The sequence below is a fragment of the Anolis sagrei genome, chromosome 7 (assembly GCF_037176765.1).
Source record: "Anolis sagrei isolate rAnoSag1 chromosome 7, rAnoSag1.mat, whole genome shotgun sequence".
Taxonomy (NCBI): domain Eukaryota; kingdom Metazoa; phylum Chordata; class Lepidosauria; order Squamata; family Dactyloidae; genus Anolis; species Anolis sagrei.
In genome coordinates, this window is record NC_090027.1 from 20,498,793 (window position 1) to 20,525,024 (window position 26,232).

The 26,232-nt window shown below is 43.5% G+C and overlaps 1 protein-coding gene across 4 annotated transcripts in view; it reads right to left on the reverse strand.

Annotated features, from left to right (window-relative positions):
- The window catches only part of AAK1 (AP2 associated kinase 1), a 108,526-nt gene extending 84,203 nt beyond the window's left edge, over positions 1-24,323 (reverse strand). For 3 of the 4 annotated variants that reach the window (XM_067470709.1, XM_067470708.1, XM_067470707.1), the window contains exons 1-2: positions 23,903-24,323; positions 19,110-19,537 (exon numbers count right to left, since the gene is read on the reverse strand). In XM_067470709.1, the coding sequence (XP_067326810.1) occupies positions 19,110-19,284 (175 nt within the window). In that variant the 5' untranslated portion in view covers positions 19,285-19,537; positions 23,903-24,323. The remainder of the gene's footprint in view (positions 1-19,109; positions 19,538-23,902) is intronic. The other variant, XM_067470710.1, reaches the window with a different exon arrangement.
- Positions 24,324-26,232: the final 1,909 nt, after the last annotated feature.

The window sequence follows — 26,232 nt, forward strand, 5'->3', positions numbered from 1 at the left end:
AGGAGTCTTCATAGACAACAAGCTAAATATGAGTCAATATGGTGATGCAGCAGCTTAAAAATGGAATATGGACTGACTTGGAGTCCATATTGGGCGAGACGGCCATCTGTCAGGTGGGCTTTGGTGGTGTCTTGCCTGGTAGAAAGAAAGGGGGTAGACTGGATGGTCCTTGGGGTCCCTTCCTACTCTAGGATTCTAAGACCAACATACAGGAATCCACCTTCTCAAACCTTATCAGGGAAAAAGAGCTCCAGTGCATCCTTCATGCCTTCCAAGCACAGAGATTTGGACCAAAAATGCTCTATCTCCAGATTGCTAGCAAGTATTTGCAGAACCATATGACACTTCTCTGATCAACTTTCTGGAATGCGCTTCACGTCTGTGTGTCCGTAAGAGGATTTCTCCCCTTCTCTCCTCCCAATGACAGCTCAGCGGCCAATCCTTTGAAAGATTACTGAAAATGATGCCGCACAAGAGGAGAATATTTGGAAAGATTAACAACTATCAAAGTGTTTTCCATCCTGAACGCAGGAGAAAGATAAGTCTCGCCTCTCAGATCAGAGGCAAAACCATGGATGTATTGTCGAAGACTTTCATGGCCGGAATCACTGGGTTGTTGTAGGTTTTTTCGAGCTATATGGCCATTTCTAGCAGCATTCTCTCCTGACGTTTCACCTGCATCTATGGCAAGCAGCCTCACAACCTCTGAGGATGCTTGCCATAGATGGAGGCGAAACGTCAGGAGAGAATGCCTCTAGAACATGGCCACATAGCCCGAAAAGACCTACAACAACCCAGCAAAACCATGGATTTCTGTTGGGCGAGTGGGCTTATTAATGGAAGACCCTCCCCATGAATGTATAGAAGGGTAACTTATTAGCAGCAGTAACCCAAAGTGATAAAAAGAACACACAGACCAATGTTATCTCTTCCAATGGAAGCTTTTCTTTGTAGTAAAATAATATGGTTGCACTATTTACAAGAACAAGGTTTCCACAACACAAATAACATTCTTTATACTTCCTTCTTTGCTTCCACGCTGGGCTTCTATCTCATGCAGATGAACAGTCTCACTCTCACAGAGCCTCCTCTCACAACAAACTTCACACAATAGCTTTACACATAGGTTTACACACAAGGCCTTCAACCTGAGACTTCTCTCATTGAAGCTTCTCATAGACTAAGGTCTACCTCACACTGTGAGGCCTTCTCACAGACTGAGACCTTTCTCCCACTGAGGCAAACTAACACAGAAGCCTACTAAGTTACAGGCACACCTGCTTATATAGAAATGCTGAGACATCACATCCATTTAACCCAACTGAGTGCCTGATTGTCGCACCTCAGGATAGATTCACCTTGCTCAGAACACCACACACACCAAGGCTGTAGGTTTTGTAGTTTATGAAAGAAAAGGCAAAGTCTTAAACACAAAAGTAAAGTTGCAAAAGTTCAATAGCCAAACAGAGTCTTAAATGCAAAGGCAGATTTTCCAAAGTCCAAAGTCAAATAACATGAAGCATAATCCATAAGCATTGATCAAACAAGATTCCATGGCAGCATAACAAGAAGCCAAGATCCAAATCAAAGTCCCAAGAAGCCAAAAGCATTGCCTAAAAACCCAGGCAATCCAAAGAAGTTATCAGGGTGTTCGCTGAAATTGCACTGACAAAAGGTTGCCTGCAATCAGCTCACTAAATATACTTTCCCAGCATGAAAGCATTCCTTTGACCTCTTGTTTGCAAGCCTTGTACTACGGCGAACTTTGAATTGCAAGCAATCCGCCCTATCTAAGTCTGCAGAGCCTTCAAGGTCGAATAACTCATTATCCTGAAGCTGGGAATCAGCAGCCTGAGAATCAGCAGGCAGAGAGCTCACAGGCTGGCTCAACTCCTCCATCTGCACCTGTGAAGTTTTACTAAGATCAGAAACACCTTCTAAGACAACATCCCTTCCCATGGGAAACTGGAACTCCTTGTCTTCAGCATCAACATCGTCTGTATCAACAATAAGAACACGTTCAGGAATCTGAAACCCATCATCCTCTTCCTGAGGCTCCAGCTGAGCCACAACACTGACTCACATTTTTGTAATTTAAAAATACCTAGTTAATTTTTAATATTTCTGACAAAGTGCTCATGTGGACGGAGTGTTGGACTATGAAACTAGGGCTCAGCCATGCAAGGCACACTCAGAGAATGGCAAAGTCAAATAATGTCTGAAAATTATTATTATTATTATTATTATTAAACTTTATTTGTACCCCGCTAGCATCTCCCGAAGGACTCGATGCGGCTTACAAAGGCCAAGGCCTCAACACAACAACAACAGACAATAACAATACAATGCAAAGCAAATTAAAAACATATGCAATAACAAAACAAAAATTACACTATTACGCAATAAAACCAGGGCTGGGCCAATGAAGGGTACAGGTTAAAAAAGTGCTGGGTGTGAGAGGTGATATGTTGGGATTCTGGGCAAGTGCAATGTGCAGCGAGTCTTAAACTCTAATAAAGTGCTTCTGGGACGTAGTGCTGGGGTTATCCTATTCTGGAAAGGCACATTGGAATAGCCAGGTCTTCAAACTCTTCCTAAAGACTGCCAACATGGGTGCTAGTCTAATGTCTTTGGGGAGGGTGTTCCAAAGTGGGGGGGGGGCAACCACAGAGAAGGCTCTGTCCCTCGTCCCCACCAAACGAGCCTGCGACGCAGGTGGAATCGTGAGCAGGGCCTCTCCGGATGAACGAAGGGAGCATGTGGGTTCGTATACAGAGATGCGGTCATGCAGGTAGGCAGGTCCCAAACCGTTTAGGGCTTTGTAGATAAGCACCTGCACCTTGAATTGGGCTCGGTAGGTAAATGGCAGCCAATGGAGATCCTTAAACAGGAGGGTTGACCTCTCTCTGTAAGGAGCGCCAGTTAACATCCTGGCCGCTGCCCGTTGAACCAGTTGGAATTTCCGAGCTGTTTTCAAGGGCAGCCCCACGTAGAGCGCATTACAGTAATCCAATCTGGAGGTGACTAAGGCATGGACCACCCTGGCCAAATCAGCCTTTGCGAGGTACAGTCACAGCTGGCGCACAAGTCTTAGTTGTGAAAAAGCCCTCCCGGACACCGCCGATGCCTGAGCCTCAAGCGTAAGTGATGAATCCAAGAGGACTCCCAAGCTGCGGACCTGTGACTTCAGGGGGAGTGTAACCCCATCCAGCACAGGTTGCCATCCTATACCCACATCCGGTTTATGATTTACCAGAAGGACCTCTGTCTTGTTGGGATTGATTTTCTGCTTGTTCTCCCTCATCCAGACAGCCACCAAACTCTTTGACAGAGAAGATAAAGCCATTGCAAAATGACACCTCCAAGGATTGAAAAACATGCAGCCATGGCAATTCATGTGGTATCACACTGCATTCATTCTGCGGTGTAGATACACCCCGAGGGTCTCTCCATCTCCATTCCTCACTTTCAAAACCGCTTTTAAAACAATGCTATGGGGTGCTTATTTAATTACATTTTTTTTAAATCCCTTTTTGCAGCAGCGTTTGCTTTCAACCTCTGCCATAAGTCACCTTGAACGCCATGCGGGGAGAAGGGCAGAATGCAAACTAAGCAAATAATATAAAATAAAACCCTTCCCCTCCTTTTGTCTGGACGTCAAGTGATGCCTTTTCCACAAATGGAGAAACACGGAAAGCAACCCAAGGCCTGAATAAAGCGGAGCCACAGTGACGAAAGCCATTTGCTTAATATACTAATATATATGTATATATAGCTCATAGGGATTTTAAGTTGAGTCGAACATGTACAAAACCTTCTGAGCCACGTTCCAAAACATCTTGACACATCCTGCTGATATGGCAACAGCTAGAACATGGAAATACAGTAAAAAAGGGAACAAGCCTAGCATACACAATTCAGAATTCACATTTGCTCCTTTTGGATGTGCTGTTCCTTGCAGCTTTTTGTGGCTTGCCTGCCGCTGTGACAGGTTTCCCAAGGAGTCTTATATGAAGTGGTTTTAGTTGCTTGTTCAGGGTGGGACGTTGGGCGGACAAGGCAAAGTCCAATCAGCACATAGAAACATAAAAAGGGGTTCAAACTGCCATCGGACTCCATGCATAAACTTCAAAGGGCTGTAAAATCCGCCTTTTCTGCAGTGATGTGGGCATTTGGTATCCACCAGGATTTTGTTTCAAAACCCATTGATGCTCAAGTTGCATTATATACAAGAGTACTGTAAAATGGTCCTCTGTTGATGTATTTGTGGAGACTCAGAAATCGAGGATTTGCCACCTGATTTTCTCTTTGGCACATAATATTCAGGATCAAGATCCAACTTCTTGGGATCGAATCTACATTCCGATAATGTGTCCAAAAATATTTTCTCTGTGACACCAAGTCAAGGGTAACTCACAAGGTTTCTGTTTGTTTTGGCAGCCATGAAAATTCAGGCTGAGTTTATTCCTGATGTTGCAACTGAAAGCTATAAAGATGATCTCAGTTAATTTTATCCCATCTAAAATGTAATTATATTTATGTGATATTTAATTTTAAGCGGCAAGATTTTTATACTAATTATTTTATTTAATATTTTGTATTTTAATATTTTATATTTTAATATTTTGATATTTTTTTAATGTTTATGTATTGTATGTGAATTTGTGTCCTGGCATTGAATGTTTGCCATGTATATGCTGTGCTCTGCCCTGAGTCCCCTTCGGGGTGAGAAGGGCGGAATATAAATGTTTTAAATAAATAAATAAATAAATTGTTGCACTTTTCTATAGTGTTTTATTTGTTCAGATGGAAATGGCTTATTGCCTAGGCCAGTGTTTCTCAACCTTCCTAATGCCACAACCCCTTAATACAGTTCCTCATGTTGTGGTGACCCCCAAACATAACATTATTTTCGTTGCTACTTCATAACTGTCATTTTGGTATTGTTATGAATTGTAATGTCAATATCTGGTATTTAGGATATATTTTCATTCACTGGACCAAATTTTGCACAAATACCCGAAACGCCCAAATCTGAAAAATGGCGGAGGTTTTTTTTTGGGGGGGGGGTGCTTTTGTCTTTTGGGAGTTGTAGTTGCTGGGATTTATAGTTCACCTATAATCAAAGAGCATTCTGAACTCCACCAATAATAAAATTGAACCAAACTTGGAAACCAGAACTCCCATGAGCAACAGAAAAGACCTGATTTGGTGGGCATTGACCTTAAGTGTACTTCACCTACATCCAGAGATCACTGTGGACTCAAACAATGATGGATCTGGACCAAGCTTGGCACAAATACTCAATATGCCGAAATGTGAATACTGGTGGAGTTTGGGGAAAATAGACCTTGGCATTTGGGAGTTGGAGTTGCTGGGATTTATAGTCACCTACAGCCCACCGGCTGTTAGGAATTGTGGGAGTTGAAGTCGAAAACACCTGGAGGAAGGGCCCAAGTTGGCCCATGCCTGATCTGAATACTATAGATTTCTATAGTCTCACTTGCTGTTTGTGGGGATAAGCAAAGATCCACTGAAGTTGGAAATGTTACCTAGCCGTCATTCTCGCTTCTTAGAGCTCATAGGCATTGCCCACAAAGTGAAATCTGCACTCTTTCAGCAACTTTGTATGTGCTGCAGTTTGGTTCCAAGAATGCCCCCAAATCCATGGACGCTCAAGTCCCATCGTATACAGTACAGTGAAATGATGTCTCTTATAGAATCATAGAATAATAGAGTTGAAAGAGACCTCATGGGCCATCTAGTCCAATCTCATTCTGCCATGCAGGAAAAGCACAATCAAAGTATCCCAGAAAGATGGCCATCCAGCCTCAGTTTAAAACCTTCCATCAAAGGAGCTTCAACCACATTCCGAGGCAGAGAGTTCCACTGTTGAATAGCTCGTACCATCAGGAAGTTTTTCCTGATGTTCAGGTGGAATCTCCTCTCCTCTCATTTGAACCCATGGCTCCGTCGAGTCTTAGTTTCCAAGGCAGCAGAAAGGAAGCCTGCTCCCTCTTCCTTATGACTTCCTTTCACATATTTAGACATGTCTCCTCTCATGTCTCCTCTCAGATGATTCATTGGAACTTGTGTCCGGGAGGGCCTTTGCCCAATTAAGACTCATGCACCATACCTCGTGAAGTCAGATCTGGCCAGGGTGGTCCATGCCTTAGTCACCTCCAGATTGGATTACTGTAATGCATTCTACGTGGGGCTGCCCTCGAAAACAGCCCAGAAATTTCAATTGGTACAACGGGCGGCGGCCAGGTTGCTAACTGGTGCTTCTTACAGAGAGCGGTCAACCCTCCTGTTCAAGGAGCTCCACTGGCTGCCGTTCATTTTCCGGTCCCAATTCAAGGTGCAGGTTCTTACCTACAAAGCCCTGAACGGTTTGGGACTGCCTACCTGCATGACCGCATTTCTGTGTACGAACCCACATGATCTCTTAGATCAGGGGTCCTCAAACTAAGGCCCGGGGGCCGGATGCGGCCCTCCAAGGTCATTTACCCGGCCCTTGCTTAGGGTCAACCTAAGTCTGAAACGACATGAAAGCACACAACAACAAAAACATTCCTATGTCATCAGCCAAAAGCAGGCCCACACTTCCCATTGAAATACGAATAAGTTTGTATTTCTTAAAATTGTTCTTCATTTTAATTATTGTATTGTTTTTAAGTGGTTTTTGTACTACAAATAAGATATGCGCAGTGTGCATAGAAATTCATTCATGCTTTTTTCAAATTATAATCCGGCCCTCCAACAGTTTGAGGGACTGTGATCTGGCCCTCTGTTTAAAAAGTTTGAGGACCCCTGTCTTAGATCATCTGGAGAGGCTCTGCTCGTGCTCCCACCTCCTTCGCAGGTGCGATTGGTGGGGACAAGGGAGAGGGCCTTCTCGGTGGTGGCCCCCCGACTCTGGAACTCACTTCCCAGGGACATCAGACATGCCCCAACTCTGGCAGTCTTTAGGAGGAGCCTGAAAACGTGGTTGTTCCAGTGTGCCTTCCCAGAATAAGGAAATACCCTCAGCAATATGTCCCTAAATTCACTGTAATATTGATTTGGGATTGCCTGCGCGCCCTCATCTTTCTTTGAAAACCCTAACCTAGTTATACCCTACCTTGTTCATGCCCAGCATTATTTTTAAATTTTAATTATTACATTTGGCCCGGCCATAGGTTTTAAATGCTTGTATGTTATTGTTATTGTTTATTGTGTATTTTTTGTTTATGAGATTTATTTTCAACTGTTTTGTATTGATTATTTGTTATTGCCTTCGTTTATTGATGTACTGCGGGCTTATCCTCATAGAATCATAGAATCAAAGAGTTGGAAGGGACCTCATGGGCCATCCAGTCCAACCCCCTGCCAAGAAGCAGGAATATTGCATTCAAATCACCCCTGACAGATGGCCATCTACCCTGTTTAAAAGCTTCCAAAGAAGGAGCCTCCACCACACTCCGGGGCAAAGAGTTCCACTGCTGAACGGCTCTCACAGTCAGGAAGTTCTTCCTCATGTTCAGATGCAATCTCCTTTCTTGTAGTTTGAAGCCATTGTTCCGCATCCTAGTCTACAAGGAAGCAGAAAACAAGCTTGCTCCCTCCTCCCTGTGGCTTCCTCTCACATATTTATACATGGCTATCATATCTCCTCTCAGCCTTCTCTTCTTTAGGCTAAACATGCCCAGCTCCTTAAGCCGCTCCTCATAGGGCTTGTTCTCCAGACCCTTGATCATTTTAGTCGCCCTCCTCTGGACACATTCCAGCTTGTCAATATCTCTCTTGAATTGTGGTGCCCAGAATTGGACACAATATTCCGGATGTGGTCCAACCAGAGCAGAATAGAGGGGTAGCATTACTTCCCTAGATCTAGACACTATGCTCCTATTAATGCAGGCCAAAATCCCATTGGCTTTTTTTGCCGCCACATCACATTGTTGGCTCATGTAAGCCACACCAAGTCTCTTGGGGAGATGGTAGCGGGGTACAAATAAAGTTTTATTATTATTATTATTATTATTTTAATATGGAGGCCATGGCCTTGCGGGCCCAGTCTGCCTCTCCTGCCATTCCCAAAGGCAGCAGCCGGCAGGGAAGCATGTGAGGCTGAGGCCGTTGCATAAGCCAGGCTGCAGCGCGGGGTTAAGCATGCACAGCATGGGAGGCAGAGACTGCAGCCGCCAATGAGGAGCGGCCTGGCTTTTGCAAAGCAGCACCGGAAAGAGATCAGAGGGACTCTCCAAAATAATTGAAGGGGAAAGAAGTGTGCATCTGCTGGAGTGCAAAAGGCAGAGCAATTGCTCCTGAACAGCAGGGGGTGCATTAAAGCATGCACAATGGGGGGCCTACGGAACCACAGGTATCAGTAAACGCTGTAGAAATGAAGGACTTTTGGCCCAAGAATAACACAGAATCATACTGGATGACTTCCAAAATGCCTTGTCAGATCTGGACAAACGAAGCCGCAGATACAGGCTAAATAGCAAAGCAACCCCTTGCAACTATAATTGGGAGAAACAAATAAGGAGTAAACGGATGACTGTCACCAAGCATCTTGCAGGACATGCAGGCCCACCAAAATAAAGGCAAAGAGGCCCCCCTGAGCCACCAATAACCTTTCCAGCCGCCGGATCCCATGCAACACAGGGAGAGAAGGCTCAGCTGTCAGCATGGGTTGGAATCAGGCGAGAAGGAGTCATGAATAAGCCCCAATCCTTTCAGACTGCGACCGAAACACAACGCAGAGGGGTTGTTTACATGCGCCGACGCAACCGAGACGACAATCCCTCCAAGCGTTGTTGGTTTTGAGGCAAACTGTAAGCTGGCACCAAAAGGAATGGTCCGGATGCCAATCCTCAGCCCAATGGCTCCACATCACTCCAAGAAAACTGAGTGAATAGAGGATTTCCTTCATGGGCCAACTTGGGCCCTCCTGGTGTTTTGGACTTCAACTCCCACCATTCCTAACAGCCTCAGGTCCCTTCCTTTTCCCCCTCAGCCGCTTAAGCGGCTGAGGAGGAAAAGGAAAGGGCCTGAGGCTGTTAGGAATGGTGGGAGTTGAAGTCCAAAACACCAGGAGGGCCCAAGCTGGCCCAAGCCTGCCTTAGAGCGAGTGAAATTTCAACCTGAAAACTATGGATCTTGCAAAGTGCACCAAGAAACAAGGATTGTGGCCTCTCCGGTGGAAACTGTGGCACTAACAAGCCAATGAACTCCATCACATTTTCCAGCAGTGTCTATTCACTTCTGTGGGCCCCACAAAGTGTGTTTCTGTGCTGCCCTCACAGCACAACTGAGAGATTGTGTGCTTTTTGCACATGGAGGGCCCCAGGTTCATTCCCTGAGAGAATGTGCACAACTCGGTCACAATTTTAAAGATGGGTTACGAAGATATCAGGATCAAAGGTTGAACCGGGCCTTGAAAGGACTGGATTCTGGTGTTGTTTGTGCCTTTGTTTTGGGCTGTGAGAGCCATTCAGCAGTGGAACTCTTTGCCCTGGAGTATGGTGGAGGTTCCTTCTTTGGAAGCTTTTAAACAGAGGCTGGATGGCCATCTGTCAGGGGTGCTTTGAATGTAATATTCCTGCTTCTTGGCGAGGGGTTAGACTGGATGGCCCATGAGGTCTCTTCCAACTCTATGATTCTACGGCTCCACAGAGGTGGTTATGACAGTTCCTTTCTCTCAAATAGAGCCTGTGGAACCTGGTGTTCATTGAAGGTCTCTCAACCAAGTATCGACCAGGGCTGACCCTGCTTAGCTTCCACAATCAGGTGCCTTTGGGCATTTAAGGGTGTGTAGCTATTGCATATCCATGTGCCTTCAAGTCATTGGGTAATAAATTCCACTGTGTTTTCTAAGGTAAGCAGTCCTCAGAGGTGGTTCTGCCAGTTCCTTCTACTGAAGCAGAGCCTCCAGGGCTTGGCATTCATTAGCGGACTCCCACTCAAGGACCGACCATGCTTAGCTTCCAAGATCAGATGGGACCGAGCGCCTTTCAGCCTGCACTGAATGTGACTGTTTACCTCTGGAGTCTGCATAAGCAGCAGAAATCCACATCAACCACTGCAAGGCCTTCCTCAGGTAGCTCAGAGTTTGCAATAAAAGGATATGTTTTATTTATTCTGCCTCTCTCAAGGCTGACCTATTCCGCTCGAGTGAAAAAAGAAGATGAAGTCACAGATCAGAGGCTGGCTAATGGGTGACTTCCCTTTCGTGTCAGTGGCCACCTTTGTACCAGGAGTTTGTCAGTTTCACATGCGGACCACGGCCTTGCAAAGTGAATCTTAAAGCTTCAGCAGGTTGAGGGCCCTTCTGCACAGCCCTATATCCTATATCTATATTTATCTATCTATATATCTATCTATCTATCTATCTATCTATATATATATATATCGCTCTGTGCGTAATGAGTACCTTAAAAACAAAAGAACCAATGAACGAAATCACACCAAATTTGGCAACAAAACGTCTCACAACACAAGGAGTGACCATCACTCAAAAATTATGATTTTGTCATTTGGGAGTTGTAGTTGCTGGGATGTATAGTTCACCTATAATCAAAGAGCAATCTGAACTCCACCAATAATGGAATTGAACCAAACTTGGCACACAGGACTCCCCTAACCAACAGAAAACTCTAGAAGGGTTTGGTGGGCATTGACCTTAAGTTTTGGACATCTAGAGAGCACTGTGGATTCAAACAATGATGGATCTGGACCAAACTTGGCACAAATACTCAATATGCCCAAATATAAACACAGATGGAGTTTGGGGGAAATAGACTTCGACATTTGGGAATTGTAGTTACTGGGATTTATAGTTCATCTACAATCAAGGAGCATTCTGAACCCCACCAATGACAGAATTGGGGCAAACTTCCCACACAGAACCCTCATGTCCAACAGAAAATACTGTGTTTTCTGGTGGTCTTTGGCAACCCTTCTGATACATCCTCGCAACCCCCCCCCCCCCCCCGAGGAGTCCCAAACCCCAGATTGAGAAATGCTGACTTAAGGCCATCCAGTCCAACTCCCTTCACCAGGGCAAGAAAACATAATCAAAGCCCTCCTGACAAAAGGCCATCCAGCCATTCATACACACACATATATGTATATGACAGATGCAGTATCAAAGATTTGAAAGGGACCCCTAAAGAAGGACAATGATATGTTCCATGTTCCAGAGTGGGCAAACCAGACATCAACACTGGCAAAGAAACAGCAAGAAATACTATTTACCCACAAGCATCAAGACATTACATATATTAGAAACCAACACTTTCTCATTACTTTATTTTCCAGATCACCAGACTGGGCCACAGCAACGTGTGGCAGGGGACCGCTTGTAGAATATAAAGGCAGAAAATCCCACAATGTCTGCTTTGAACCGGGTTATTGGGAGTCCACACTCGGATAATGTGGGGTTTTCTGCCTTGATGGTCTGGGATATAGGGCTGTGTGGAAGGGCCCTTAGACGGGAGCAAGAAGTATCTGCCGAGAAGCCCAGCTTTAAGCCGGTTAGGGCTTTAAAGGTCAAATATCATCAGGAAAGCTGACCCAGATACTAATGGGAAGCCAATGCACATGGGCTTCAAGCTACACGAACGAGAGAAGGGACGCCGCTTTGCCAGCCATGGCCCCATGGCCCCAACTGTCAATCTCTGGGCCCTCAAATGCAAGCAGGGCTGACAAAGTGAGTCCTGGAAGTCCTCAGAATGGTTGCAAAGAAGAGGACATTTCAGCAGGATGGATAACAAGGCCTAGGAATTTCTCTCCTTGGTTTTCAATATCCGGCAAGGAAAGGTCTGTTTTGTAACCACTCCTGCTTTAAAGCAGTCGCCTGTCAACTTAAGGAGGGACCATGCATTTCAATGGGTTTTCTTAGGCAAGAAACATCCAGAGCTGGTTTTGCCAGTTCCTTCTTCTGAAGGAGAGCCTCCAGCATCTGGGATTCTTCAGCAGTCACCTATTGAAGCACTAACCATGCCTGACTCTGCTTAGCTTCCATAATCAGATGTAACGTGGTATTTTTAAAACAGGTATTTCGATCTAGAAGCAGTCAAAAACAACCTGCATCACAATGCTGCTTATACAGGTAGGAGCCATTTGAATACTAATCCCATCCCCCCCAAAAAGGTGATAGGAATATCAGGTCAGGGGTCTGGTGAGGACAAGGGGAGACTGGCCTTCCAAGTCACAACAGCACTTGCTGAATTTGTGATAAAACATATCCTTCCGCCAGTTCACAGCAGGACCCTCAATGGTTGTTATTACAGCCAGTCCTCCCCATTCACTGGGATTAGGGGAACAAGTCCCACCATGAAAGACAAATATCACAAATAAAGAAACTACATATATATATGTGTGTGTGTGTATGTAAAGGTTGTCCCCTGACATTAAGTCCAGTTGTGTCCAACTCTGGGGTTGGTGCTCATCTCCATTACTAAGCCGAAGAGCCGGCGTTGTCCGTAGACACCTCCAAGGTCATGTGGCCGGCATGACTGAATGGAGCGCCTATATACATACACACACACACACACACACATCTATATAAATAAAAATGTAATGTTCATTCGTGTGATTAACATAACTCAAAAACCACTGGGCGAATTGACACCAAATTTGGACACAACACACCTATCAGGCCAACGAGTGACCATCACTCAGAAAAACCGCCAAAAAAACACAGCTCCAAAAGGCTGTTAGTAAGGCTGTTAGGAATTGTGGGAGTTGGAGTCCAAAACCCCTGGAGGGCCCAGGTTTGCTCCTACCTGGTCTACACCGTGGAATTATTCCACAGCATTGAGCCATGGTAGTTAAAGGGGGCCCATAAGCCATCCAGCCCAACCACTTTTGGCAGTAAAGGAGGACACCATCAAAGCCTACCCGACAGATGGCAATTCAGTTGGAAAGGAGCCCCAAAGGCCACCCAGTCCAACCTCATTGGGAGGTAATTCAAGCCTACCCAACAGATGGCCAACTAGTTGGAAGGGGGCCCCAAAGGCCATCCAGTCCAATCCCCTTTGGTCTTAAAGATGTGTGTCTGTCTGTCTGTCTGACCTATCTATCTATTTATCTATATTCTATCCATCTACCTTCTGTTCCATCTATCAATGTCCCTTCCATCTGCCTCTTCTGTCTATTGTTTCATGCCTGGAATTCCTGTTTTCAGAGGGCCACAGCAACTCGTGGCAGGGGACGGCTAGTGTGTGTGTGTGTATATATATATATATATATATATACACACACACACACACACACACACACACACACACACATATACTAGCTTGAGTCTGTGGTCAACCTGGAGACCATGAATCCCTATGTGGGCCGTATTAAAGAACTGGGTCTGTTTAGCCTCCAGAAGAGCGGGTTGAGAGGAAACATAAGAGTAATGTATTAATATGTCAAAAGATGTCATAAGGAAGAGGGAGCAGACCTTGTGTTCTGATGCCATGGAAACTAGGACCTAATGGAGCCACGAGTTTAAATGGCAGGAGAGGAGATTCCACCTAGAATCATAGAATCCTAGAGTTGGAAGGGACCTCATGGGCCATCCAGTCCAACCCCTTTCTATCAAGAAGCAGGGAAATCGCTTTCAAAGCCCCTCCAACAGATGGCCATCTAGCCTCCCCTTAAAAGCCTCCAAAGAAGGAGCCTTCACCACAATCCGGGGCAGAGATTTCCACTGCTGAACAAACCTCACAGTCAGGAAGCTTTTCCTCATGTTTTGGTGGAATCTCCTTTCTTCCTGTCGTTTGAAGCCACTGTTCCGCATCCTAGTCTCCAGAGCAGCAGAAAACAAACTTGCTCACTCCTCCCTATGACTTCTCCTCACATGGCCATCATGCCTCGTCTCAGCCTTCTCTTCTGAAGGCTAAACATGCCCAGCTTTTTAAGCCGCTCCTCATAGGGCTTGATCTCCAGACCCTTGATCCTTTGAGTTGCCTTCCTTTGGACACATTCCAGCTTGTCAACATCTCCCTTCAACGGTGGTGCCCAGAACTGGACACAATATTCCAGATCTGGTCTGACCAAGGCAGAATAGAGGGGTAGCATGATTTCCCTGGATCTAGACACTATACTCCTATTGATGCAGGCCAAAATCCTGTTGGCCGCCGCATGACAGTGGAAAAAAAACTGAACATTAGAAAGAACTTCCTGACTGTAAGAAGTGATGTTTAACAGAGGACCTCTCTGCCTCAGTGTGTGAATGAGGTTCCTTCCTTAGAGGCTTTTAAACAGAGGATGGATGGCCATCTGTCAGGGGTGTTTTAATTGTGCTTTTCCTGCAGGGCAGGGGAGTGGACTAGATGGCCTTTAGAGGCCTCTTCCAACTCTATTATTCTATTATGTGATTCTATGAAATGCATGTGAGCCACCCATGGTCACTTTGAACAATTTGGTGTCTGGGTCTCACAGACATCCTCCAACAAATCATCCCACTTAGCATGTCTACACTGGGCAGGACTAACACCAGATGCACAGTCAGCCAAATGACTCACTGGGGAGCAGAAGGGGCATGAGTCAATGCACCACTGGGCTCCCTTTCTTCCCATTGTAACGCAGTAAAGACACAGGGCAGTAGCAACGGATTCACAACAGTCCGAGTCCCCAGTTCTGGGAAGAAGTCAGGCATTTTCCAATCCCGCTCAAGGCCCTCGAGCCACAAAGACAAAAGGAAAGAGCAGGGAGTCAACACACATTGCTTGAGGTCTTCCTTGAGGTTCTTCTGCTTAATTATGAAATTTACAATAATTGTAGTTCCACTCCTTTGAGGCCAGGCCCTCATGTGTTTCCTTGTCCCATAAAGGAAAAACAGGGGCCACCAGTTCTGCAACTGAAAAGCAGGCTTCTTTTAAAAGAATGCAGAAGGGCTTCAAGCAAAGACACAGTCCTAACGCATTCAGAGTTTCGTGTTAAAGGGTGCAAAGTGCAGTGGATCCTGGACCTTGCATATTGTCATCATGCATCTCAGAAGTTACGTTTGTGGACCAAAGTTCAAGTGAACTTTGGTCCCTTCTACACTGTCCTTCTATCCCACGATCTGAACCCAGATTATCACAGAATCATAGAATCATAGAATCAAAGAGTTGGAAGAGTTGGAAGAGTTATTCCAGATTATAGGGCAGTGGAGACTCATATAATCCAGTTCAAAACAAATAAGATGGGATCAGATCCTGGGATAGAAGGACAGTGTAGAAGGGGCCTTGCAGGAGTTCTCCAAGGTACTGAAGGTGCTGAGGACCAGCTTAACATCTTGGAGACCCCCCTGAAAGTCACTGGAGAAGACTGAGGATGCTGCTACATTGTGGGATTAATGGAGGAACACCACTGGAGCAAGGGCTGCTGGTGCTAGAAGAGTGCAATAACAAGGGACCATCCCTGTGAAGGCCATGAAGCATAGTTGCAAGGACTATAGGAACCCAGTTTTGCTTTAATCCAACAAAAGAGGGGAAATACCTTCTAAAGCAGTGTGATCTGGCAACCCCCCCCCCCCCCCACACACACACACACACCTCATGTTCCAATGAAAGAGTCGTTTTTTCTTGCCCTTCACTCATCCTGGACACCCCCACTTCTCCACTTCTCTGTCTCCTTTCCTTTCCCATTCCACCTTTCCTTCGGGCTTTAGACATACAGGGCCCCCATTTTGGACCAATTCTTTGCTCTTCTTCTAATCCAAACAGCTTCTGAATCTGGAGGCCTCAATAGCAAACATTGAGGCCTCCAGATTCTTTCTCACTATTTATTTATTTCGTACATTTCTACCCCGCCCTTCTCAACCCCCGAGGGGGGGACTCAGGGCGGCTTACAAAAGGCACAATTTGATGCCTTTTCTAAGCCTAGGTACCATGCTCGCAAAAAAGAGAGAACAAGATCAGAGCATGGCATGAAAAGGTTGAAGAAGGCAGAAAGAAAGGAAGGGAGAGGGGAAAGAAGGGGGGAAGGTAGAAAAGAAGGGAGGGAGGGAGGAAGGAATGAAGAAGGGAGGAAGAGAGGAAGGAAGGGAGGGAGGAAGAGGGGAGGAAGGGAGGGATTAAGAGAGGAAAGGAGGAAGAGAGGAAGGAAGAGAGCACGGGGAAGGAAGGAAAGAAGGAAAGGAGGGAGGGAGAGTGGAGGAAGGGAGGGAGGGAGGAAGGAAGAGGAAGGGGGGATGAAGAGAGTAAAGGAGGAACAGGGGGAGGATGGAAAAGAGGAAGGAAGGAAGGAAGGAAGGAAGGAAGGAAGGAAGGGAGGGAGGGGAAGGGGGGATGAAGAGAGGAAAGGAGGAAGAAAGAAGGAAAAGAGGAAGGAAGGAAGGAAGGAAGGAAGGAAGGAAGGAAGGAAGGAAGGAACAAAGGAAAGGAGAGAGGAAGTGAGACAGGAAGGATAGAGGAAGAAAGAAAGGAACGAAGAGAGGAAGGGAGGGAGGAAGAGAGGAAGGAAGGGTGAAAGGATGGAAGAGAGGAAGGGAGGAAGGGAGAGAGGAAGGGAGAGAAAGAAATCCAGTAATACAGGGAGGAGTTGATTTCCTGCCTATGTCAACATCAGGGATTCAACCAGCAGGTCTTACATTTCCTGAAAGAAACGAGAGGAAAATCAGACTTATTTGTGGCTTGGGTCTCCAGACCACCATGGAAAAAAAGGCCTCATTCAAAAAGCAGGCCGGTTAACCATTCAGCTAAACTCATGCCTTGCCAAATAATTAAAAAAAACCCCTCACATTTCGCTTTGTTATTTTGGGAGAGAGAAAGAGAGAGAGAGATGACAAGAACTGGCTTTTTGCCCACACTCTCTGTCACCGCCTGCAGCAATTTACCATGACCAGCAAAGCAGCATTTCAGTGACGCTGGGTCACCAAAAAGAGGGGAGACCGCCCTTAACAAAGTCGATATCCCTTTAAAAAACATACGAGGGAGCAAAGAGCCCCAGCCTTGTTAAAGACAGGCCTCTGCTTTCCGTTTTGATTTCCAGAAGGCTTGTTTCATCATTGTGCAAAAGCAAAAACCTTTGCACAGGGGTCACAACCGAAATATAAAGCAAAACATGCAAAAGATGAGATTTCTCCATCCCATCCTATTATCCTGACATCCCCCCCCCCCTTTGGGACTTGGGCTTCATACATTGCATTATAAGCCCTAAATTTCAAAATCCTGTTTGGAACAGATGCTCTGCTCCAAGTCCAAGTACACATTTAGCACAATCCTGAAGGTCAAAGCTAAATTTATGCCATTTTTTCCCTTGGGGAGGAAAAGAAAGGAAAAGGTCCCACTGATGAGCGACCCTGGAGCCAGTTTGCAAACATTGAGGAGCTGCGTAGGGCCGCCTCTCCCCTCTCAAAGCGGAGATTATAAGCAGAGAGAAGCTTTAAAATGCAAGCTGGCTTGCAAACTAGGCCAACCGCTTGCCATACCTTGAACGTGATGGCTCAGATTCACGCAGCCCACAACACAAACACACGTCACTTGAGCGTGCCTTGAACTCGCCACCGGAAAATTTGATGGGGAACTCGCTCCTATTTACATACAATTAACCCTTTTCTTGCAACACCCAAAACCAAAGAAAGGGGGAAAAACGACTCCCCTCCCTTTAATATTGACATTGATGCAGCTTTGGAAGTTACATAACGTTATTGCTATATATGGGGGGGGGGGGGTGAGTAAGTATGTATGGGGCTTGTCTGCTTGGGTCTGCTGATTCAATAAAAGTGTGTGTATATATGTATGTGTGTATATATTATACATGGGTATGTGTGTGTGTATGTATAGGTATGTATGTGTGCACACATATATATATACACACACACACATTTATATATATGGGTATGCATGTGTGTATGTATGGGACCGCCTTCCACCTGGAAACCAATGCCCTCACTGCAGAAGAAGATGCAGAGCAAGAATAGGGCTCCACAGCCACATACGGACCCACAAGGAAACCCATGATGGAAGACCATCTTACTCGTCCAACGAGGGATCGCCTAAGTAAGTAAGTATATATTTGAGTGTGTGTGTATATATGGGTCTGCTAACTGAATAAAAGTGTGTGTGTATAATATATGGGTATGTGAGTGTGTGTATGTGTGTGTGTGTGTGCACGCATACACACATAGATACCTGTATATAGTCCCTTTGATCCGCCCTGAGTCCCTTTGGGGAGATAAAGCGGAATATAATAATAATAATAATTATATACACACACACATACAGATCCATGTGTGTGTGTGTGTGTGTGTGTGTGTGTGTGTGTGTGTGTATGGGTCTTCTTGGGTCTAACTGAATAAATGTGTGTGTGTATGGGGCTCATCTTCTTGGGTCAGCTGATTGAATAAAAGAATGTAAGTGCATATGTGTGTGTAGATATATATTCTAGATTTATTAGTTTTACTCACTTATTTTTGGCTTGTTTATTATATGTTTATATTGATATTGTTTTACTTATTATTATTATTATTATTATTAACTTTATTTGTACCCCACTAGCATCTCCCGAAGGACTCGATGCGGATTACAAAGTCCAAGGCCTCAAAACACAACATAACAATACAACACCTAAAGCAAATTAAAACAATTAAAGCAGTATTAAACAACAAGCAATAAACAATACATCAAGACACTATAAAACTTATTGGTTTGATTTGGTTTGTCTGTCTGTTTGTTTTTTTATCATGGCATTGAATGTTTACCACTTTGCCCAGGAAGATCGGGCGGGTTATAAATAAAGAATTATTATTTTACTGACACAAAAACAAAGACTGTAAGAGCAAACAAGATATATGCTGGATTATTATTATTATTATTATTATTATTATTATTATTATACGGGGCTCATCTTCTTGGGTCTGCTGAATGAATAAAATAATACGTGTGTCTGTATCTATATCCATATAGATATAATAGAGACAGCTGTCATCCATTATCATTATTAAGCCTGAACATACTAGGACTTTTAACAAGCAAAAGCTATTTACAACCCCTCTGGAGAAAGCGAAATGGGATGATGGCAATTCAGCACCCAAACTGAGGCCACAAATAGCTTTCCATTAATTCCTGCTCATCCTCAGGGAAGGGGAAGGAGCTGGAGGGGGTGGGAGGAGGAGGGTGCCAGGGCCCGGGGCCCCTTACCTTCGGCCAGGACCTCGTCCACGGTAACCTGGTGCCTCCCAATGTTGAAAACCCGGCCGATGTACCCAGTGCCAGGCCCGCCGCTGCCTCCACTCCCCCCGAGGGGCCCGGAACCGGCGCCGGAGCCTCCCTGCTCCCGACGAGAGTCAAAAAACTTCTTCATGGCTCCAGACATGCGCCTGCTTCTGCGCCGTTGTCGTGCAAGTTTCCCTCTCCCCAAAAAAATAGAGGTATATGCGTACGTTTATATATAGATATATATAGAGAGATGAATATATATTTCCAATATACAGCTCCTCACGTCTTGAAGCGAGGCAAGATAAATTCCCTTTGCTGCAATACTGCTTTCTGCCTTAAAGGTCAAATGCTTCTTTTTGTCTCTCTTGGTCTGCCAGGCCTGAAAGGCAGAGCTTGGGAATTATGCACACCTGGAAAAGGGGCAGAAAAAAAGAAGACATAAGTGTGTTCAGACATCATTTAATAGCTTATTATTAAGCAGCACAGAAACACAGCCCTCCTTGGATGGGAAATATGCCTGATTCAGTCTAGGAGCAAAGGGAGAAAACACTGCTCAACAAAACCCTGAGTCATGTATTTGGAAATAATAATAATTGGAGACGGGAGGTGGAGGAAAAAAGACGTGGTTTTGAACTTTGAGTGGGTTTTGATGGTTTTTAACTGGGAATTGTTAAATACTGTTTATATTTAATCCTGTTTTAATGTTTGTATATTTGTATATCTTAAATTGTCATGCTGACGCTTTATGTTAAGCTGCTTTGAGTCCTCTTCGGAGGAGATAAAGCAGGCTAGAAATAAATATAATAATAATAATAATAATAATACAAGCTGTCGTCCCTATGCAGCCCTTGGCTTAAATGCTACAGCCTTAACTTGGACCGGAATTGTTTTCATATTGTCATTTATTCACACCGAACACGATGGTTCTTTTTGTGTATGGTTGTCACAGAGAGCTCCAAAAGTTTAGGGCATAAATATTAGAACAATCACAGATTTGGTGGGGAGGACTTATATTGAAACATTTGCTGGTAAAGGTAAGGCCTTTGGCCCTGTTTTGGGGAGAAAGATGTGGAAAGGTATGTCTGATTGGATGACCACCTTTTGTGATGGGGGGGGGGGGGGAGAAGGAAAGAAGCACCCTCCAAAAAAACCTTAGTCTTATTTCATTTTCTGGATGGAAGAAGAATGACTGTGGTAGAGAGAAAGAGAAAGGAAGGGGGGAAGGTTGGATACAATCTGGGGGCGCAGAAAGCACCCCCAAAACACTATATATATATATATATATATATATATATATATATATTGTGGGGGGGATCCTCAAAGAAAGCCTTAGAGGAGAGAAAGAGGGGAGAAAGGAAAGACAGGCAGCTGGAGGAAGTGGCAGAGGGAAGAGGGCCCTGGCAGGAAGGAAAGAGAGAAGGAAGGAAAGAAGGAAGGAAGGAAAAAAGAAGGAATTATTATTATATTTATTTATATCCCACTTTTCTCTCCATATGGAGTCACAAAGCAGCTCACCACCTAAACCATTTCAGCACATCTTAAAATATTAAAACAGTATTAAACAACATTACTATTTTAAAAAATCCAGGTTAAAACCATAAACACATATATTTATTTATTTTATTTATTTACAACATTTATATGCCACCCTTCTCACCCCGAAGGGGACTCAGAGCGGCTTATAAGTCATATGTACATACAATATACTATATTATTAGCATAGTACTAATACAATAATATATAGGAAGGAAGGAAGGGAGGAAGGGAGGAAGAAAAAAGGAAGAAAAAGGGAAGGAAAGAAGGAAAAAGAAAGAAAGAAAGAAAGAAAGAAAGAAAAAGGGAAGGGAGGAAGGAAGGAAAAGAAAAGGGAGGGAGGGAAGGAGGAAGAAAAAAGGAAACAAGGAAGGACCTTCTTCAAAGTGGGGAGAACACTTGAAGAATGACTGGAGAGAAGAAAAGGAATGATGGGAAAGATGCCGGAAGTGGGACAAAGAAGGAAACCTATGGAGGAAGGGAGCACCCCGATAATATCTTAAGCCTTATTAAAAGGGGGGGGGGGCTCTTGAAGAGGAGGTAAGAGGAAGAAAAGGAAGGAAGGAAGGAAGGAAGGAAGGAAGGAAGGAAGGAAGGAAGGAAGGAAGGAAGGAAGGAAGAGCTTCTTAGACAAATCTCTCTTTTTCCTTGGGGCGGCCCTGGAAGAAAGGAACAGGAGGGATACAGGAATGACAGGAAAATGGTGGAGACGGGATAGGGGAGCTCTGGATAGATGTGTTATACACACACACACACACACACATATATGTGCGCATGTGACTGAATGTGTATTTATTTGTATATGTATATATATGTATTTATGTATAGGTTTATATGTATTTATGTAGTGTGAAAGGATCTGTATGTATAGAGGTGTGTATGTATTTATACATGTATGTATACATGTGTGTATGTGTATGTATATATTTATGTGCATATAAATATGTAGGTATATGTATGCATAGATTTATGTGCATGTGTGTATATTTATTTATTTACATCCCACTTTATCTCTCCATATGGAGACTCAACATGGCTCACAATTAAAAATATTACAATACAACTTAAAATGTACTAATGTACTAATAATAAAACAGCATTACCATTATACATTATTATATGTTAACAGTATATTTTATATATTAGTACTGTTACAATATTATTATTATATTGTATTATATTATATTATTACTATTATCTGTATACACAACATATTGTGTTCTTAGCATAGCACAATGTTAGTATTATATATTATTTTACTGTACTATACTGAAATATTAGTCATATTATATATAATTATTATATTATCTAGTATTACATTGTGCCGTATACCACTATATATATATATATATATATATATATATATATATATGTATATATGTATATATGTATATATGTATATGTATATATGTATATAACACTACTATAACACTACTAGTATAGGACACCATTCGTATTATATAATATATTGTACTATTTAATTAGTTGTAGTCTAACATATTATATTACAACATTATTAATATTAGTACTGTTATATTACAATGTATACATGTACAGGTTTGTATATGTACAGGTTTGTATATGAATATATTAATATGCATATGTGTATGTATGTATATGTATGTATGAATTGATAGATACATAGATATGTATTAGGGGGTCTCGCCTATATGTATTTGTATGTTTATGTGTGTATATGCATGCATGCGTGTGTATATATCTATTTATATATATGTACATGTGGGTGGATTGGTATGTTTATGTGTGTATATGCATGCATACATATTTATGTATGTATATATACATGTGGGTGGGTAGGTAAATTATGTTCTTATGTGTATGTATATATGTGTGAATAGCTAGCTAGATAGATATGTATTAGGGGTCTCCCCCTGCCTGTATGTATATGCACGTTTATGTGTGTATATGCATGCATTTATGTATGTATATATACATATGGGTGGATTGGTAAATTATGTGCTTATGTGTGTGTGTGTATGTATGTATGTATGTATGCATATGTATCTGTGAATAGCTGGATAGATATGTATTAGGAGGTCTCCCCCTCCCTGTATGTATTTGCATGTTTATGTGTGTATATGCATGCATGTATATGTATATATCTATTTATGTGTGTATATATACATGTGGGTGGATAGGTAAATAGATAAATAGATAGATAGATAGATAGATAGATAAATAGATAAATAGGTAAATAGGTAAATAATAAATATGTAGGTGGGTAGATAAATAGGTAAATGATAAATAGATAGGTAAGTAGGTAGATAAATAGATAAATAGGTAAATGATAAATAGACAGACAGGCAAATAGATAGGTAGGTGGGTAGACAAATAGATAAATAGGTAAATGGTAAATAGATAGGTAAATAGATAAGTAGGTGCGTAGATAAATAGATAAATAGGTAAATGATAAATAGATAGACAGGCAAATAGATAGGTAGGTGGGTAGACAAATAGATAAATAGGTAAATGGTAAATAGATAGATAGGTAAATAGATAAGTAGGTGGGTAGATAAATAGGTAAATGATAGATAGATAGGTAAATAGATGTGTGCAACAGTCTACATGCATAGTCTTTGTGAAATTAAGATGGGTAGGTGGGTAGATAAATAGGTAAATAGGTAAATGGTAAATAGATAGGTAAGTAGGTAGATAAATAGGTAAATGATAAATAGATAGGCAAATAGATAGGTAGGTGGGTAGATAAATAGGTAAAAAGCTAGGTAAGTAGGTAGATAAATAGATAGGTAAATAAATAGATAGGTGGGTAGATAAATAGATAAATAGGTAAAGGATAAATAGATAGAAAGGTAAATAGGTAGGTGGGTAGATAAAATAGATAAATAGTTAAATGATAAATAGATAAGTAGTAGGTAGGTAAGTAGGTAGATAAATAGATTGATAAATAAATATGTAAATGATAAACAGATAGGTAAATAAATAGGTGGGTAGATAAATAGATAAATAGGTAAATGATAAATAGATAGGTAGGTAGGTAGATAGATAAATAGGTAAATGATTAAAAGATAGGTAAATAAATAGGTTGGTAGATAAACAGGTAAATGTTAGGTAGGTAGATAGACTGGTAGGTAGATAGGTAGGTAAATAAATAGATAAATGATAGATAGATAGGTATAGATAAACAGGTAAATGACAGATAGATAGGTAGGTAAGTAGATAGATAGGGATGATGCCTTGGGGCTCCCTGGCTTCCTGCTCACCTGCTGGGGGGGCTGCTGGGCTGCGCTGCCCGCCTGGGCGGCCTCCTTCCGGCATCGCTCCCAGGCCCTTCCGCCGCCACTTCCGCCTCGGCTTCTCGCTCAGCGACCGGGGCCGGCGGGGAGGAGACCATGCCGAATGAAGGAAGGAAGGAAGGCAGGCAAGGAGGAGGCCCAGTCCCCGGCTTCTCCTGCTCCTCGTGCCCGCCTGCCTGCTTCCTTTTCCCCCTCAGGCTTCAGGAAAGGCAGGCTCCGCCGGTGAGGAAGGCCTCACTGAGGAGGAGGAGGAGGAGGAAGAGACGCTCTCGCCGCTTCCACAGAGCCAGCCGGGCGGCGGGAGGGGCCCCGCTGCTAGGAAGAGCCGGAGCGAGGGGGCGGAGCCAAGTAGGAAGGGCTACCTCAAGCCCCGCCCCTTTCACCCCTTCCTGCCCGGAAAGCGCCGCCTTTCCCCTCATACAAGCCCTTTCATCAAAATCTTTTCAGTCATGGCGACACAAAGCAGAAGAATGATAATTATCCCTAGAATATGATAATAATAATAATGAGAAGAACAACAACTTATTTGGTTTTCACTCCTTTTTTCCCACCCCTCCCCCCCGGAAAATAAGACGTTCGCGACGCGTTGCATCCTGGGAGGAGGGGTTCCCGGACTCCGAGTCGTTTGGCTCTGCGGGGGACTACAAGCCCCGATAGGCGTCGCGCGCGACATAGTGCTGCGCAGGCGCAATGGAGTGGTGTGCTCTGAATGGCAGGATTATGTGTCATCTGTTGGCTAGAGCCGGTTTTGGAGTCCCAGCCTCCACCAAAAAGGAACTGGGCCCAAAGCTTAATGGTGATAACAATACTAATAGGTTATTATTATTATATAATAGGTTTATTTCCTGCTTTGATCTTAGGAACCAAGACCCAAAGCAGACCAGAAATCTCTAATTATAATGATAATAATAATAATAATAATAACTTTAATAATGTTGCAATCCCAGGTGACAGCAGGATTGAAGAGAAACAACTGGAAAAACTGACACATGAGGATTTAAAGATCGAACTACAAAGACTCTGGCACAAGCCAGTCAGGGTGGTCCCAGTGGTGATTGGCACACTGGGTGCAGTGCCTGAAGATCTTGGCCTGCACTTAAACACAATCAGGGCTGACAAAATTACCATCTGCCAGCTACAAAAGGCCACCTTACTGGGATCTGCACGCATTATTCGCCGATACATCACATAGTCCTAGACACTTGGGAAATGTCCAACGTGTGATCCAATACAACAGCCAGCAGAGTGATCTTGTCTGCTTGTGGACTCATCTTGTTGTATGTATAATAATAATAGAAATAATAATAGATTTAATAATAATTTAATAATAATAATAATAATAAACACGGGTGTCTGTGGTGGAGGAAGCACATAAAATCTAGGATGAAACAGTCCCCTTATGAAATAATAATAATAATAATAATAATAATAATAAACCTTTATTTGTACCCCGCTACCATCTCCCAAAGGACTCAGTGCAGCTTACAAGAGGCTGAGCCCAAATACAATAGTAAAAACAACAGCAACAACAAACAGCAAAATAACTAAAAAACAAAACAATAACATTAACAGCACACAACGACACAATTAAAATCAATGGCAGGGCCAAATGTAATAATTAAAAATTAAAAGTGCTGGGCATGACCAGGTGGAGTGTTTGGTGGGGGGGGGGGGCATGCAGATATCTTGGATCTCTGATAAAGTGCGTTGGGACATAATGCTAGGAGTTTCCTTATTCTGGGAAGGCGCACTGGAACAACCATGTTTTCAAGCTCCTCCTAAAGATTGCTAGTGATGGGGCCTGCCTGATGTCCTTAGGGAGGGAGTTCCAGAGTCGAGGGGCCACCACCAAAAAAGCCCTATCCCTCGTCCCCACCAATCACGCTTGCGATGCAGGTGGGATCGTGAGCAGGGCCTCTCCAGATGAATGAAGAGATCGTGTGGGTTTGTACACAGAGATGCGGTCACTTGTGTGGTAGGCAGTATGGGGTTGGTGGAGGACACTGGCAGAGTTCTTGGACATGTTCTTGGTGCTCCCCATGAACCTGCAATGTCATTAGAGGGAAGGCCATGAGTGTCTCCTGAGTGGTGGGAGCTGTACCTGTTTGTGGAGGAAATTTTCTCTGTAAATGAACAAGCAGGAGCTTGTTTCTGTAAGTCTCTGCAAAAGGCCACCCTGCTCGGATCTGCACGCGTTATTCGCCAATACATCACACAGTCCTAAACACTTGGGAAGTGTCCGACATGTGATCCAATACAACAGCCAGCAGAGTGACCTTGTTTGCTGTGGACTCATC